This window comes from Neolamprologus brichardi, chromosome 19 (genome assembly GCF_056152115.1).
Source record: "Neolamprologus brichardi isolate AB-2024 chromosome 19, ASM5615211v1, whole genome shotgun sequence".
NCBI classification, from domain to species: Eukaryota; Metazoa; Chordata; class Actinopteri; order Cichliformes; family Cichlidae; genus Neolamprologus; species Neolamprologus brichardi.
Window position 1 is genome coordinate 12,407,732 of NC_142122.1, and position 17,269 is coordinate 12,425,000.

At 40.9% G+C, this 17,269-nt stretch overlaps 1 protein-coding gene across 2 annotated transcripts in view; it reads right to left on the bottom strand.

The window, feature by feature from the left end:
- Positions 1 to 7,784: 7,784 nt before the first annotated feature.
- LOC148097194 (uncharacterized) overlaps positions 7,785 to 17,269 on the bottom strand; it is an 11,632-nt gene continuing 2,147 nt past the window's right edge. Inside the window, exons 2-6 of one of the 2 annotated variants that reach the window (XM_087832940.1) lie at positions 16,461 to 16,554; positions 10,294 to 10,929; positions 8,966 to 9,296; positions 8,708 to 8,883; positions 7,785 to 8,611 (exon numbers count right to left, since the gene is read on the bottom strand). In XM_087832940.1, the coding sequence (XP_087689066.1) occupies positions 8,380 to 8,611; positions 8,708 to 8,883; positions 8,966 to 9,296; positions 10,294 to 10,898 (1,344 nt within the window). In that variant the 5' untranslated portion in view covers positions 10,899 to 10,929; positions 16,461 to 16,554 and the 3' untranslated portion in view covers positions 7,785 to 8,379. The remainder of the gene's footprint in view (positions 8,612 to 8,707; positions 8,884 to 8,965; positions 9,297 to 10,293; positions 10,930 to 16,460; positions 16,555 to 17,269) is intronic. The other variant, XM_087832939.1, reaches the window with a different exon arrangement.

Genomic DNA, 17,269 nt, shown 5'->3' on the forward strand with positions numbered 1-17,269 from the left:
CCATAAACAGACATCACTCACAGACATTGTTTTCATAACCAAACTGCTTTAGACCCTGTCCCCTAAATCTACACAAATGCCCTCTGGGTGACATGAAATGCATTTAACCAATTAACAATCAATGGCTTCTTGTTGTTGTAACAAATTCTGTATTTGGACGTTTGTGTGCAGCATTTTGCGTATCAGCATAGCATTTGTTAGTAAAGCATTCTTCATTGCATCAGCGTGTGTGTATCACTCTTCATTATACAAACATGTATATGTATGTGTGTATGTGTGTGTGTGTGGATCACTTCTCAGTGAATTGAATCAGCATTTCGATTTGTGTGCGTGTGTGTGTGTCATTTCTCAGTCAATCAACGAGTGCATATGTGTTCATATGTGTGTTTCTCTTGCTTCTGAGTCAGTGTATGTAAATGTGTGTGTTTGTGTGTGTGTTTGTGTTCATCACTTTCCTGTTCTGGTGTTCTGGGTAAACCATGGCCTGAAGCGTGCTCTGGGGTCCTGCTCTCCTCCTTTTCAGTCCGTTTGGGTCCATTGGTGCTGCTGCCCAAAGTTCTCTCCATACTGGTTCTGGCCCCAATTGAGGCAGTCCTTTTCTCCAGTGTCCTACATCTTCTCCTTGTCCAGCTCCTCCTTAACTTGACCCTTTTTGCTTCTGTAGCTCCTTCAGGGTTTGCTCCTTGTGTTGGAGCTTCTCGTCAGGTTTGACAACCTCCTGCTCCAGCAAGCTCTGGCCTGATTTAAAGTCCTGTATCTGGGACTCTAAGCCTGACTGATGGGTTCGATTAGCAGACAGCTCCTCCTGAGCCATGCTCAGTTTCTGCTCTGATGCCTTGAGCTCTTACTGAGGACAGAAACCTCAGAGTCTTTTCCGTACACGTCAGATTGAAGTTTATTGATGTTTTCCTTGCTTTGTTCCACGGCCTTCTGCAGCCCTGCTGTCCGGCTCTTCTCAGAGGTCAGCTCCTGGCTGAGCCCCGACACCTGTGCCTTCAGCTTATGTTCTTCTGCTGCTTTTGTCCAATCTGAGGTGCCTTCTGACCTCAGTTACTCCTCGTGTCTCTGGCACGCCCTTTATGCTGCCCGATTATCCGTGTTGGTCTGTCACTGTCCTGCACAGTTTTAATGCAGAGTTGTTAAGGTCAGCATTCTTTTGCTCGGCCTCACTTTTCATCCGGGCTTAATAGGCGTCTCGTCACAGCTCTGTCAGCTGAAGCTGTCTGGAAATCTCCCCCGTGTAGTGAAACGGGCCTTGGATTTAACGTTCTCCGTCTCCGCTGCATGAGATCTCTTTCCTGCAGCACTGTTGACATTCTCAGGCTGTTGTTGTGGGTCCAGCTGCTGTAGCATTTGGTCAGGGTCACATCAAAGATGGTAGAAGGGAGAGCAAAGATGATAGAGGGGAGAGCAGGAGTCCAGGTCAGCCTCGGCTTTCCGGGCCGACAAAGCAGCCTGTAATTAAGCATAAAGAGAAAAAACAAAAACAAAAACAGACGAACAGGAAAATGATGTTGTTTTGGCTGTGTTATTCAGAGAGGGGCCAGGCCCTGTGTCAGCCTTCTCCCCCCTTTTTTTGTTTTTTCTCACTATATAATCAACTCCTAACCCACCAAGTTGACAGGACAACACAGGTACACGTTAAAATTCTTAAGATCATGTTTAATAATTCAAAAAAGGAATTTTTATTTCATTCAATAATCTCTTGTATTAATCAATCACAGGAAAACATGTCACAATTTGACTCTTTTAACCACTAAATTTGTTGTTTCATCACTGGTTTGTGATTTACCAGTGTCTGTCTTTTTGAAGTCAAGTTGTTGTCCTGCAACCCAGAGAGTTTATTTGTTAGTAGTGGATAAACTTTATCATTTAACAACAGGTTTATGTTAAGTTTTTCTGCTTTAAGCTTGCTGGAAAATCTTCACGTGTTCATGAATGTAAGCTGTTTCTTCATTGCGTGTATGTGCGTTTGTGGGTGGGTTATTTTAACTTTTTTTCTCAAACAAGGCATTTCTCTAATTGTGTGTGTTTTTAATTTTGTTTCCCAAATTTTGATTTCCCACCTTAAATAACAGCATTCCATGTCTTCAGCCAGGAATTAGAGCTTGCTTGTGAGATTCAGGGACACATGGTGCCAAAAACAATTCAGTGAAAAACTTGCCTGAAAATTTCCAGTGATGGTAACCGATAACTGGAGGAGAAGATGTCCTTTAAGCTTCTTTTTCGGGTGGGGACAAAGTGAGAGGTCAAACTGTAAAATTTTTGAGCCAGAGCTTGGCCTGTCTGTCGTCCCAATTTTATTAATCTATCCTTTTGCTGCTGTACTCAGGTCTCCAGGTTGAGAGAAATCCACCTGTATTAAGAGACTAAAACATTCATTTACTATTTTTCTTACAACATCCATTTAGTTCATCTACCTAGATTTTACTCTCTCTCTCTCTTGGTGCATAGTTCACACAGTCAGGCAGTTGCCTTTTATGGGCATGCAAGTTTCCGGTCACTTACCCCCAGCAGCTGCGAAGCCGTCTCTCCCATATCAAAACTCAGCCAAACATCAAACATTCACCGTAGTGATTTAAAACTTTATTTGTAATATTATAATCAGCAAAATCAGCGTTTTAATTACAGGCATGTATCACTGTTTGCAAATCATACTTATAAAACTCAATAACACGCTAAACAGGAAGTCCTCTGTGGGCTTCACAGCAGCCACCTCATTTGCATGTTCACACACTATCTAAAAATAGCTCGCAGCGCTGCAGCGCGCTGTCGTCACACACACAGCCTCGTTTCACACTCAACTCTCTATGTTATGTTTACAAAGACGTCTTATATTTACAATCACTCTCAGGCCTGAAAGTTTTAGCGCCTACACAATTTTGACAAATTTAAGATAACGGGTCCAACCGAAGAAAGTCCAACTTTTTTGTAATCAATTAACCAGTATCAGCCTCTAACTGTATCTGGCCTCATCTCTAAAATCCCTAACTCAATTTAGAGTGTCCAAAAAAGCGCAGATACCGTTCAACACGGTAAGTGGTGCAACCACTAGTTATTCTGGAGTGCCCCAAGCTCCACAGTGACCAACTGACTATCCCTCAAAGAGGACAAGGCCTAGGCGTCCCTGGCCTTGGCAAGCGTTACCTCTGAGCACTGCGCCTCCTAGTGGCCTCTAACCACCGTTCTCACAAAATTTATAATACTTTTAAACCGCCGTCAACTCTCTAAAACAAGAGTATGACTGACGCAGATGCAACGTTATGAACAATGGAGCCTCTAACTCTCAACATGGCCAACACAGATGCAATCCTTTAAACCAATGGAGCCTCTAACTCACAAAATGACCAATTCCCTATCAAACTACCTGAGCCTCTAACTCAGTATTATTTTCCTTTACCTTGGGCCTCTAACCCAGTATTATTACTTTTAAGCTTATTTCAAGTTTCAAAACTCATGAGATTTTTCATCAAAATCAAAACAGACACTCACCGGCAACTTTTACTGAATAGACATTTAATTTCATCGTCCAATTCAGCACACTTCGGATAAAATCAACAGGCCTGTGCCTACCTCTTTTATAAAGGCGCCTGTCCACTCAGTTCGATTGCCGGATAATGTCTGCCCGTCTGACCACCTCGGACCGTCCAAGCCTCCAAAACTTCCATCCCAATACCACAGGACGAGCCCCCAAAACTGTTACGGATTCAAATATTGGGGATGGATACAAGAGGAAAACCAAAATAACCACACTGGTCCGGCCGGGTCAAGTCAAACGATGATTTAATGAACACACGCGTGGGAGATGGACACCATACAGCAGACAGCATCAGATCTCAAAATGGTGGAGCCTTGATCAAACTCTTATAGCCTCTAGTGGCCCCCACCTAATCATAAAAGCCTAAACATTCACATTCTTTCTCACACAGCGCCTAAGCTACGACCTTGGCTCCCTGTTTATCTGCTCCTGCTGAGATGGGGCAGTATGCTCTGTTCTCTTCTAATCATACAAATAAGGCGATGACTTTCTGTGAACAGTATTTCTTATAACTCAGCAGTATAATGCATCATAAAACAATATCATTCATTCACAATAAATCAGCAGTCTAATGTAATGCAAATCAATTTACCAAATGTAATAGTTATCACCTTCTTCTAATTCAGGAGCATAATGCAAACTAAAACTACATAATAATTCACAATCTTTAATTAGGGGTCTAACATGGCATAAAATAATATTATAATCCGACAGGTCATTAACATATAACATCTTACATAGGTATACATGTGAACAAAGAATACTGTGTGTGTGTGTGTGTTTGTGTGTGGTGTGTGTGTGTGTGGGGTCAGAGTATGACCCCATAAATGACTTCCCTAAACCTACTGGTCTGGAAAGTCCAGCAGTCTATCTAAACAAAAGGCACTTAGACTAAAACAGATATAGCCACGTTTATCCTACCATAAAACAGTAAAACAAGGTACGACCTCTTCCCATGCTCCCAGGATGTAGGTGTGGATTCCACAACACTCTGAATGCACACCAAGCCTTTGCAGCCTGCTAAAGATCACACATCCTATCACTACACAATTAATTAAACACCTCTACCAATCTAAAACTAATTATAAAACTCTAAGCATATATAAGTAGATATTTCTAAGCATAAATGACAATCAACATTACAAAACCTAACAGTTTCTCTCTATGTCTGTCTCCACGTTGGGTGAGTGTTGAGTAATTGCATATGAGAGCATGAGGGTGGGAATGGATGTCTGTATCTGTGTGTGCCTGTTTGTCTGTGTCCATATGTCAGGTCGGGTATCAGATGCCACCTCTCTGGGGACATCCCAGGTCCTCCAAGGTATGGAGGCCTATCTTCCCCCACCACTTCCCCTACCGGTGGCAGACGCCCTCAGACATTGGTGCGTTGGTGGTTCTTTGTGTCCGGGGATGGGCGTCCAGGTACACACCGGCTCACTCCTTGGTGGCTGCTTATCGGGGCCTGGAGCCTGGGGCTCGCTCGGGCCACTTTGGGGGTGGGGTGCCCTCGGCCTCTCGGCCTGGGGCTCGGTCACTCTGGCACAGCTGGCTGCCGGCGGAGCTCACGGGCACATCACTGCAACCCCCCCTGGCTTCTGCTCCGCGGCTGCTGAGTGACCCCTCATCTGGGACTCTCCTCAGCTCCTTCTGGGACAGTGGCACGGCTGCCCCTCTGTTGGTCTTCCTTGGTCTCTTGTGTTCTGAGGGCCTCTGGATGTCTGGAGTCTTGATCTCCTCCATACCTGCTTCATGCCCTGGAGGACGGGGCTGTGGCTCCCCACACCCTCTATCAGATCATTACATGAAGGAACCTTTTAAAAACAAGTGCGTTCATGCTCACAGGTGTACACACGGGTGCTCACACACACAAACGGCACCCTTTTTGGCTCCTACCTCAAAGCACACTGTGCGCTGTCGATCTTACGTGCTGCACAATAATGTTTAATATTTAGTATTTACTGTTATATTCCCATATATCATCGTGATGTTGTTTATTCTATTGCTCTCGTTTTCTTCTGCTTGTTTTCTTTTTTCATTCTCAACAGGTGAAATAAAAAAAAAACCCAAAAAAAACCCCCCAATAACATGTAATATTTAGTATCTACTGTTATCTACTGTTAGCTAGTTTATTGTGATGGTGTTGTTTTTATTATGTTGCTCTTTGTTGTTTGTTTTCTCTTCTGGTTTTTTTTTTTTTTTTTATCTCCATACAGGTGATCCAGGTGTTTTGTTTCTTTTTCTTTTTTTTCTTTCCCCCTTTCTTACCATCTCTTCTCCCCTCTATTTTTCTTTCTCTCCCTCTCTTTCTTTCATTCTTTCTCCCTGTCCTATCTCCCAGTCATGTCTGTCCCGTCTTTAAAAAACGAAAATAAAATAAATACATAATTATAATAAAGGTCAATCAAATGGACCAATATGGCAAGGCCATGATGATCCACTTGGCATCTTTCTTGGCCTTCAGACAACAATTCTGATGGCTAAAGATCCAAACGAGACAGGCAAAAAAACAAAAAACAAAAAACAAAAAACAAGATGTCAAGATGTTAACATTTTAACCCAGTTTGTTGTTTGTACAAGAAGAATGCAATTTGAAAGTCTGGGGCTATGAAACCAGTCAGGAAGTGGCATTCAACTCCCTTTTTATCGCATCTGCATTAGTCAAGCTTGTGCCTGTCATGATGTTCTTGTTCCCATTGTTTTTCTTGTGCTCCCTGGTGTGTGCTTATCCTCTGCATGCATTTGTTTTCATTATGTCTTTGTAGTTTCTGATGCTTGACAAGCAAGCTCGCTTTTCTCTGGAAGGCATCTCCATCTCTCAGCAATCTCACACACACTACTGTGGCCACAAAATTCCCTAGATGCTTTTGCTCTGTTTTTGAGTATCCCTCTCTGTCGACTAACAAGGAAATGATTACAAAATGTTATTCAACTTTTTGCATTGTGGCGACAAAATCTTATTTATCCTGATCTGTGAAAGTAATGACACACCTTCTGCCTGCCTAATCTGGACACGCAAAAATAACGCATCACAATCACCTCCACTCTGCAATCAGTGTGGACTTTCTGTGGTGGGGAGTGTTGCTTTGTTTGGTCATAGAGTCTAAACAGCAGTAAAATAACATGCCTTTTTCCTGACACAGTAAAAAGACCAGTGTTTAATTTAACAAGTTCACAGTTTTCATACTAAGCTTAGTTTTATATATATATCACCATGTTTAAGACTAGGGTCAATCTTCTCATGTAACTCTCTGCAAGAACGCTAATAAGATTAGCTCACAATGTTTGAAAGCATTCCTGTAACATGTATATAAGTCAGTACAGTGCATGAAGCAAAGAACAGTGATATAAGAATGAAAAGAATGTCGTAAGAAACCAATCTGTGACTAGTATAATGAGGAAGTTTACCATGAGTTTGACAACAGATGTTCTTAATTAAACAAGGTAGCTTCCTTTGGCTCCCCAGGGCCTCTTCTATCACAACTTATGTAAATTATTTAAAGTGTTCATGTTCAAAGGAGGTGCACCTGGCCTCATGTTTCATCTACAGCAGTAACTCTCACTGCTCTCACATCATAATGACTATTTTGTTGTGGGGCAGATCTAGAGAAATTTTCTTAGGGTGGCCACCCTACACATATCCAGTTCTTACATCCTGTAATATGCATTATATGTGGTTAAAATAGACATAAAACATACATCTATAAAATATCTGAAATCTGAAATCACACGCACACACAAAACCCTGATAAAAACCGAGTACGGAAAAAGTTTACGGTAAAAACCACAAACACGTTTAGTGAATTATTTTCATAACCTGAAATGCAAATATAAATTGTAAATTTTGAAAACCTGTGTACAAACTTTGTAAACAATTAAGTTATATACAACCATTTACCTAAAATTGCAACCGCTGCATCTGCCATTTTTTGTACAACCATTTACGAATACTAAAAACTAAAGCTAAAAACTAAAACTAGTCGATATCGCTCTCTCTTTTGCCACCGCCACTCCCCCAAATTTTCCCTGTTCCTAAATCACCAAATCCCACGTGTGTCATATCATTTTTATCAGTGGACATGGTCTACTATTCCACCAATAGGAAAGGGTGGCATTTTTTTTCTCCTTTTTTGCGCTGTCCAAATGCCATTTTTACCGTTTCTTTTCACACAAAACACGTTATTCTTTTTTTAAATTTAATTAATTTTTTTTCTTATCATAACTCCGGTGATAGTGGCTTATCAATAAAACGTAAAAACTGGCATATAGTTTGAAGTCTGGACTTTCAAAACAAGCCGAAATAGAGACCCTGATGCTAGAAGATGCGTGACTGCAGCTTGTAGCTATGTCAGCTTAAATTGGTCATGTGATTTGAAGGTGTGGCTGTCGGTCAACCCAGAGGGTTAATAACACTCGCCTTCATTCCAGTTCTAGAGTGGAACAATCAACCACCTGTGTTGAAATCGGAGAATAGCCATTGTGTTGATTCAAAATGCTTATGATTGTGTACTCTGGCACAATCATAAGCATTGGTTGCTACTGACAGTAAGAAATAAAACCGTTTGCTTTATGGGCTGAAACATTTTTTAGTGGTGCAGGGAGGTAATGCTATGCAATATATTCAGTTTTAGAATTTATATTTAATGTTACCTGTAGCCAGACTCAGACTTTTAATGCTGGCTAATTTTAATATGCAGCATTGTGATAAGCAAAAATAGAGTGGACTTGGGATGGAAAGACATTCTTTTAGGTTGGAACATGCCACCCCTGTAGGTCAGTCCGTGTTTTGTAGACCAGCTTTTTTCTCCTAAAACTTCAATATTTGTGTTTCTGTCCATTATCTATCAGTTTTGCGTCTCTGATCTCAGCAGTTCTGCTCTCCGCAGCACCTTGATCACATTGGGGAGCAGTTTGTCTTTAAAGTCCCACAATCGGGTGTCCACATGAAGCTGATCAAGTGGTGGATCGGTGGGAGTACTGATTGGCGAGTGAATGATCCGACAGACGTCTGGTGGAACCTTGAACTTTGTTGCAGACATCATAAGCACATCATGCACTGAGGTCTGCTGCACTGCTCTGTAGGTGCATAAATACATGGACAATCACACAATGCCTCAGGGTTAAATGAATGCTAGTGCCGAAAACTCAATCATTTTTCCCATTATAACCCACCTTGGCTGAACTATTAACTTGTGTGGATGGTAAATATTTCTGTTAGGCTCCTCTCTGTAGATATGCACCATAATATCAAAGCCTGGCACCCCATTCCATTGAGGCAGGGGTCCCCATTTACTTTGATTAAAAGGCTTCTTGGGATAGGTGTGGTTCTCAATGAGAAATACTCCTGTCTGTAGAAAAACAGTTTAGGTTTGACAGGTGCAGAAAGGACATTTGAAAATAAATTTAGAAATGCTTAGAAAAAAATGTTACATTTGGATGCTGTTTTTGGAGCGTGTTCATCAAAGACATCAGATCTTTGTGCTTGTATGGCATTATAATCTCATCAATGTCATTCAACAGGACGTAGCGGGAATGCTCCATTGATCTGTAAATACACTCATTAAGTGTGGTCAGCTGGCCAAAGTAGTGCACGTCTCCTCCGTGCTCTGAGTGAAGCCAGCCACGAGATGGATTCACATGCTTGTCAATGGGCCAAGGAACCATTTCCACAAAGCCCTCCTGGCTATAATCCTGCAACAGGCGGTCGAGCTCTGGACCACAGCTGGTGTTATAGATCACCACTCTGTTCACACCCAGCAACCTGGGGCAAAGTAACAGGTTTAAAGGCTTACATTTATTATATTTCATTAGTTTACTCATGCCTTTGTTATTTATTGCATTTAGCTTACAAAAATGCATTCATATCACACAGAGGAGTTAAGAAGTATACATATAAAAAATAACTGGAAATGCAGAAATTTTTTGTTTGAGACGACATTTGACTTTAAAGCCACAGAAAGGCCAGTTAGGTTTAGGGGCCAGCTTCTAAAAGAAAACATTTACACAACATTATAAGGAAGTCTATATCCTGATGCATGATACAGTATCTAAACCATCCTTTATGGATGGTTTAGATACTGGTAACTTTAGGGGTTAGGATGTTTTGTGTGGCCTCAGTCAAATGTGGCCACATTTAGATAAAAAAAAAAGACAAACAAAAAAAACCCAAAACAAAAATAAAGAAAGTTGTGCTGTCAGCGTTAATCTCGTTAAAATGACGTTAACGCCATACCCACATTAATGGGGCAATTCTCCATTAGTCAGGAGAGCCTGGACAGCGCTAACGTGTTAACAAGCTAACCACGCTAACACGTTGACACCGTGCAGCCCCACGCACGGGGTGAGCTGCGTTAACTGGCTAATGGAGATTTGCCCCATTAATGTGGGTATGGCGTTAACGTCATTTTAACGAGATTAACGCTGGCAGCACAAAAAGAAACAAAACAAAAATTAAATTAAAAAAAAATGGGTGGGGAAAACTCCATCATTTTTATACAGTCTTACATGTACAGATGCACATTTAAATATCTATCAGCACCTGCCACATTTCAAAACTTCTAATACTGGAAATATTCACTTTGGTGAGAATGTCAAAGACTCTGAAAATCAGCGAGCCAACCTTATTCTCCGCTCTTGAATACAGAAGTAGAAACACCACTGAAGAAATCCAGGAGCTTTACAATTAACAGCAACCGTTACACAGAAGTTTTGCTGCATAGTTTTCACTCTGTAGCTTGTAGTGCTGTTACTGTACTCACCTGTACATTTCCAGAGTCTCTGCAAACTGAAGCACATTGTTGTAGTCGCCAAACAGACTTGAGATGCAGACTGTGAAGTCAAACTTCATGTTTTCTTCCTTTTGCCTGTCGCTCTTTTGGTTTCTTATTGGAAGCCAGGTAGAGTCGGATGCACTTTCTTTGTCTGGTGTAGTCAAGAGAGTGACACGTGTAGCGTTGCAGTTCTGAGGAATCTGACACATGACATCCGTAGTGGTGAAGGGAAAACCAAAGTGATCAGAATGTTGTAAAATTGTTGCTGGAGTGGTTTTACTTAAAACATTTGCGCAGCAAAAAACACAGTGAAGGGGCTGTATGGAGTCTCTCTTAAATATGCCGATGATGCGTATATCCAAATCCTTCACTCTCTGGTCCACGTATGCTGACACCAGTAAGTGCTTGGTATTTTTGAGCGGGGTGATGGTCTGCTCAGATACTCCCAAGGAGCAAACACCCGGAGGCCCATGTGGTTTTGGGATGGATTTGTTGTTGTTGTTTGAAATATTCACATTGAATAGAAGAATGAAGATTAATGCAACAATTAAGGGGAGAGCCAGCTTCTTTTTGAGAGATTTTGCTGCATCCATCCAGCCAGCGCAGATGAAGCTAATTTCCAACCTGAGGAGAAGGTGTAGAATCACAATTACAAGAGAAATGTAAAAATTTCTTAGAAATTTGCTTGTTGCGATGTTTGTGGAACATCAACAAACCTGTTTTCAAACTTTATATTTCATTTAAGTAGCCACTTTGATGTTGCAGGAGCCATTTTTGGGTTAATACCTTATATTGCCGCTAAAGGTCACCTTTTTTTGTTTTCGTATGGTTGGTTCATGTAAAGGTATTCAAGGTAGATGCACATAATCAGCATCAGGTGTGTTGTTAACCGTAAGAAGGCACACAGTTTGTGACCGCTGCGCTGTTATGTTAAAATAATGTTGGAATAAAGACCAAAAGGACAAGATAAGTACTGCTGGAGTTATTGGACTGTTTAATTAATTCATGCATACCAGTGACATCGCGTCACCCCTGTTAATTCAATTCAATTCAATTTTATTTATATAGCGCCAAACCACAACAAAAGTCGCCTCAAGGCGCTTTATATTGTACAGTAGATGCAGAGAAAAGCCCAACAATCATATGACCCCCTATGAGCAAGCACTTTGGCGACAGTGGGAAGGAAAAACTCCCTTTTAACAGGAAGAAACCTCTGGCAGAACCAGGCTCAGGGAGGGGCGGCCATCTGCTGCGACGGGTTGGGGTGAGAGAAGGAAAACAGGATAAAAGACATGCTGTGGAAGAGAGACAGAGATTAATAACAGATATGATTCAATGCAGAGAAGTCTATTAATACATAGTGAGTGAGAAAGGTGACTGGAAAGGAAAAACTCAATGCATCATGGGAATCCCCGGAAGCCTACGTCTATTGCAGCATAACTAAGGGAGGATTCAGGGTCACCTGGTCCAGCCCTAACTATATGCCTCAGCAAAAAGGAAGTTTTAAGCCTAATCTTGAAAGTAGAGATAGTGTCTGTCTCCCGAATCCAAACTGGAAGCTGGTTTCACAGAAGAGGGGCCTGAAAACTGAAGGCTCTCCCTCCCATTCTACTTTTAAATACTCTGGGAACAACAAGTAGGCCTGCAGTGCGAGAGCGAAGTGCTCTAATAGGGTGATACGGTACTACAAGGTCATTAAGATAAGATGGGGCCTGATTATTTAAGACCTTGTATGTGAGGAGCAGGATTTTGAATTCAATTCTGGATTTAACAGGAAGCCAATGAAGGGAAGCCAAAACAGCAGAAATATGCTCTCTCTTTCTAGTCCCTGTCAGTACTCTTGCTGCAGCATTTTGGATTAACTGAAGGCTTTTCAGGGAGTTTGTTGGACATCCTGATAATAATGAATTGCAGTAGTCCAGCCTGGAAGTAATAAATGCATGAACTAGTTTTTCAGCGTCACTCTGAGACAGGATATTTCTAATTTTAGAGATGTTGCGCAAATTGAAGAAAGCAGTTTTACATATTTGTTTAATGCATGCTATGTCTTCTAATGATGCTGCCTAGGGGAAGCATGTATAATGTAAACAGAATTGGTCCTAGCACCGAACCCTGTGGAACACCATAATTGACCTTAATGTGTGAAGAGGACTCTCCATTTACATCGTCAAAGGAGCTTGCAAAGAAAAGCGTCTGGACTTCTTTAAGTTGCTTGAAGACGTTTCACCTCTCATCCGAAAAGCTTCTTCAGTTCTAAGGTCAGATGGTGGGGAGTCCCAGATTTAAACCTAGTGGGAGTATTCCCCCACAGAGGGACAAAAGGACCCCCTGATGGTAGTTGATCAATGGTCATGACAATTTGCATATTAATGATCAAGGAACTGACCTCACAGCTTATTGTTCATTCAGTGGACTAGTTTCAGTCATTGTGCAAATGTACTGTTTATAAGGTTGGGGAAACCTGCAGTCAGCTGAGACTAAAGAAGTCACTTGGATGAGTGACGATTCTCCCACTGAAAGCACTACGTCCAGATCAACAGAATCAACCTTTTGGGATATACTTACCTGGATGATTGAGCATGCATCAAGATACCCATTTCTTTATTTGCAAGTTCATCACATAATTGATTTGGCAGATTTTTACACAAAAGTTAACTTTTTTTTTTTTTTTACAAAACATGTAAACCACAACATTATAGAGCTATAGTGTCCTCGAAGAAAGAAAGAAAAAACTTAAATCCTATTAAACAAGTTAGTTTAAGAAAATGGAATATGACCTGATATTGTTTGACTTATTGAGTTCTTTTGCAGCACCAAATATCAATAAGATTCACTTTAACTTCCATTTTGAATCCCCCTTCAGTTTTCTGTAGACAACCCATACTAGACGCTCCTTTACAAAATCAAGAGACCCTGTGGTAGAACTTGACCTAAGTGGCTAAAGAAGGGCAGGAGACAGATCCTGTCCAGTGTAGTGAGTGATTTATTTACCATTTTTGTGACCAAACAATATTGACAAAAATAAATAAGAAACTCAACTCCATAGTTAACTCAGTTCAAATAAACATAACTGAACTTAAATCAACAGCAATTAAGATCACATGCATTCAGCTACACTGACCTGCTCCTTTCTCCTCAAACACCTGCATTCTTCTGCTTAAGTAGTCCACTTAACCAAACAATCTCACCCCTGGACTATTCCATTAGGTAGGTAAGGTAAATATTTCCCTACTCAATTCTATACTGCTACTCCTTCTAAGCAATAAAAGCTATGCTGTGTAATCAATACATATTACAACGATACATTCATTTCTTTATAAACACTCTAAAATCTATTTTGGTAAATTACAAGGATTCTCCCCCTTGTTCACCTGGTCTCTTCCTGTGACCTCAGATTAACCAGGAAGCTATAAATACGGGAAGTGAAACTACATTTCCACCTTTTGTTCCTGGAAGGCAGGAATGAAAGCCGATAATTCACACGAAAAACATATTAAATAAAATAGAGAGATGCATAAGGTACATTAAGGCTGTGTCATTGTTCAGCCAAGAAAAGTGTGTGAAAAGTGAAGTGTCTCCAGCTTGGGAAAGGGTGAAACTGCAGATCACCCGCAGCCCTTGATGGATACATAATAAAATATAAATGAAATATTATTATATTAAGTTGTTGTATATTAGTAGTATACACGAATAAATATTGTAATATACTATTGCTGTTATATAAAAATAAAAAAAAGATAATAACATTAATAATGACATAATGTTAATATGGAGAGGCGCCTTGGTCAGTTATGATGTGAGGTGGATAATTGTTAAGAAGTAATCTGCATCAAGCTTAAGGTTGCTCAAACTCAGTAGAACGACATATGAGATGAAGATAACGAAGAAAATAACTAAACTAATGAAGTGCATAGAGGCACTTGACCCGCTTGAAAACCTGTCATCCTAGATGAGACATTGCTGAGATATAGAGCAAACCTATAATAACATCTTCTGAAGACACTATTGGAAGTAATAATATTGCCAAAACAGTTAGCATTATGCAAATGTGCTGCACATCAGAAAGATAAATCAGAAATAACTAAAGGCAATAACTTTGCAGATCAAGCATCTGAGTTAGCTGCACACTAAACTGTCGACACATTAATGTCTACATCCACCATGCAAATATCACTTGATGTACTTAAAGATGAACACAAAAAGCAGCACCAACCACAGAACAAAAGAAATGGTTAAAGTGTGGAGCACAACTAAAAGATGATTTAATGACTTGTGAAGGAAGACCAATACTTCCTAAATCCCTAAACAAAACAGCAGCATTAGTGACCCATGGAGTTACCCATGTGTCATCAGGAGGGATGATCCAGGTCATTAATACACACTTTTACACTCTAAATTTCGAAACTTCAGTAAAGGAATTTGTGAGAACATGTATGATCTGTCAAAAACACAACTCACAGGGAAATCTAAGGCCAAAAAGAGGACATTTCCCCACACCACCTCATCCATTTCACACCTTTCATATGGACTTCATTGAATTAAGTAAAATTCAAGGCTCAAAATACGCTCTAGTGATTATAGACGTATTCTCAAAATGGCCAGAGATTTATCCAGTGAAAAAAGCAGATGCAATCTCAGTGGCAAAATGTCTATGTAACCATTTTTATTCCAACACATGGCATCCCTACTCTGATAAGATCAGATAATGGGACACATTTTGTCAATGATGTGATCAGTAAAGTCTCTGAAGCACTAGGATTCAGCATAAGAAACCATTGTGCTTATCACCCACAAAGTGCAGGGTTGGTGGAGAGAACTAACAGCACCATAAAACAGAGACTCAGAAAATGCATGGAAGAAACAGGAAGACCATGGCCTGAATGCATAGGCCTAGTAAAAATGTGGATGAGATTAACACAAGGCTCTCAAAAACTTACACCATTTGAGGTTGTTCATGGTAGGCCTTTTCCACTACCAGTGACAAGTGAACCTCTAGACAAATCTGTCAGAGAAACAACTCTGGCAGAATGGATGGCAAAACTACTAGAAAATAAGGATATTGTTTTGAACAATAAACTGCCGTACGACGCTTCTCCAGTCTCTTGCAGGTTGAAACCAGGCGATTGGGTCCTAATACGGGTGCTCCAGAGGAGAAATTGGAGCTTGCCTCGCTGGGAGGGTCCCTATCAAGTGTTATTGACTACACCCACAGCCTGTAAAATTGCAGAGAGACCCTCCTGGATACATCAGAGCCACTGCAAAAAGGTTGAGGTCCCGGGAAGCCCCGACACCAAGGAGGAAGCACATTAGGGAAGTCTCACCCACGTTTTGGTTGCTTCGGGGGTGAGGGGGGAAGTGAAGATTGGGCCCCCGTAGGGTAAGCCCGCACTTCCACCTTCCATCCGATCAACTTTAGGGCAGCCAGGTGTGGGTGTGACGACCTATGTGCAACCATGGGAAGGGGGAACCCTCCTGGTTACCTTAACTGCAAAGCTCACCCTTACAGGACCCCAGCTGATGCCAACAGCAGCTGAGCCACGAGGCAGACTGAGAAGATAGACGCATGACAACTTCCACCTAATGGACATGACACAAGACTACATCTATCCTTGGATGAAAAATGCCTGATACAGATACGTGCTTAACAGGACCACAGAGAAAGACTGCTACGTCTGCTCGCACATGTCGAGCACATCAGTACACCCAACCAAATATGGGAAACACACTGGAACATGTGCACCAATTCTGATCTCTGATCACACCTTCAGAGTGACTTGTGTAAACTGCACATCAACATCAACATCCTCATCCAGGAAGAAACGCTCAACTTCAACAGTCAGACCACATGACTCAATCTGGGGAACTGACGTACCTGAAGAATTCAAACTCTGGACAACTGGACAAAAGGTACTCAACTCACTCTTCCCCGTGGACAGGAGTCGGAAAACATGCTCTCGGAAGTGAGACACTGGACTATAGATTCGGCTTGTTCCTCAAAGGAGGATTGTGTGTCTTATTCAACACCACGTGCTGCACCTACATACCAGATAATGTACATTCTTTAAACATGGCTTCAGATGCTATAGAGACTGTTGATCGGCGTTGGAGTTTTCCTGGTTTTTATTTTATTTTATTTTACTTTACTTGTGTTATACCTTGTTTAAAGGCTGTAATCCCACAGATGAAGATCATGAAGACTTCTTTTCCTATTTGATAGATGAAGATGAAGTGCAACTAATGATGTAGTAACTGAAAATGTGAAAGACAAGTAGTTACTTACTGATGACTTGTACATTTCATTCTTTGATCAACAGGAGGGAATGTCAAAGGAAGATTGTTTTTATATTATGTGATCAGCTTCATGAAATGTATTCTTTTATTGATCACTAAGCAAATGTCTATGTGACTTTTGACATGTACTTTTGTGTGATAAACAACTAACAGCTTCCTCTTTCTGTAAGAACATACAGATTTAGAAAAAGGGGAACCTCAGCTCAGAGTTCTTAGAATAAGAAGCTATTTGTACACACACACACACACACACACACACACACACAGACAGACATACAGACAAGTATAAATAAAGAACGCAGACAGTGATGAGACGCAGGTTATGCGTCCATGACTGCCCTCGCGAGTAAAGACAACTGCAGTGTTTGTGTTTTCTAACTCAGGTGTCTTAGCTGAAGAACTACAGGGTGATTTAAAGAAATCCCCTGTCATTAACAAACTTGTCAGAATTGGTTTAAACCAAGATGTTATGTTATGTAATCTGTAAAAGTGCAAAACATAAACAAACCCGGGATAGTACATGTTTGCCTATTACATAATACATATTTGATATGGCTAAATCAAAACAAGAATTTTAACTAAAAATATTAGGCTTTTAACTCTGGACAAAAGGTTTTCTAACCCACTTTGTCACAGACCCCAAAGGGTAAAATGTGTGTCATGCCTGTGCCCA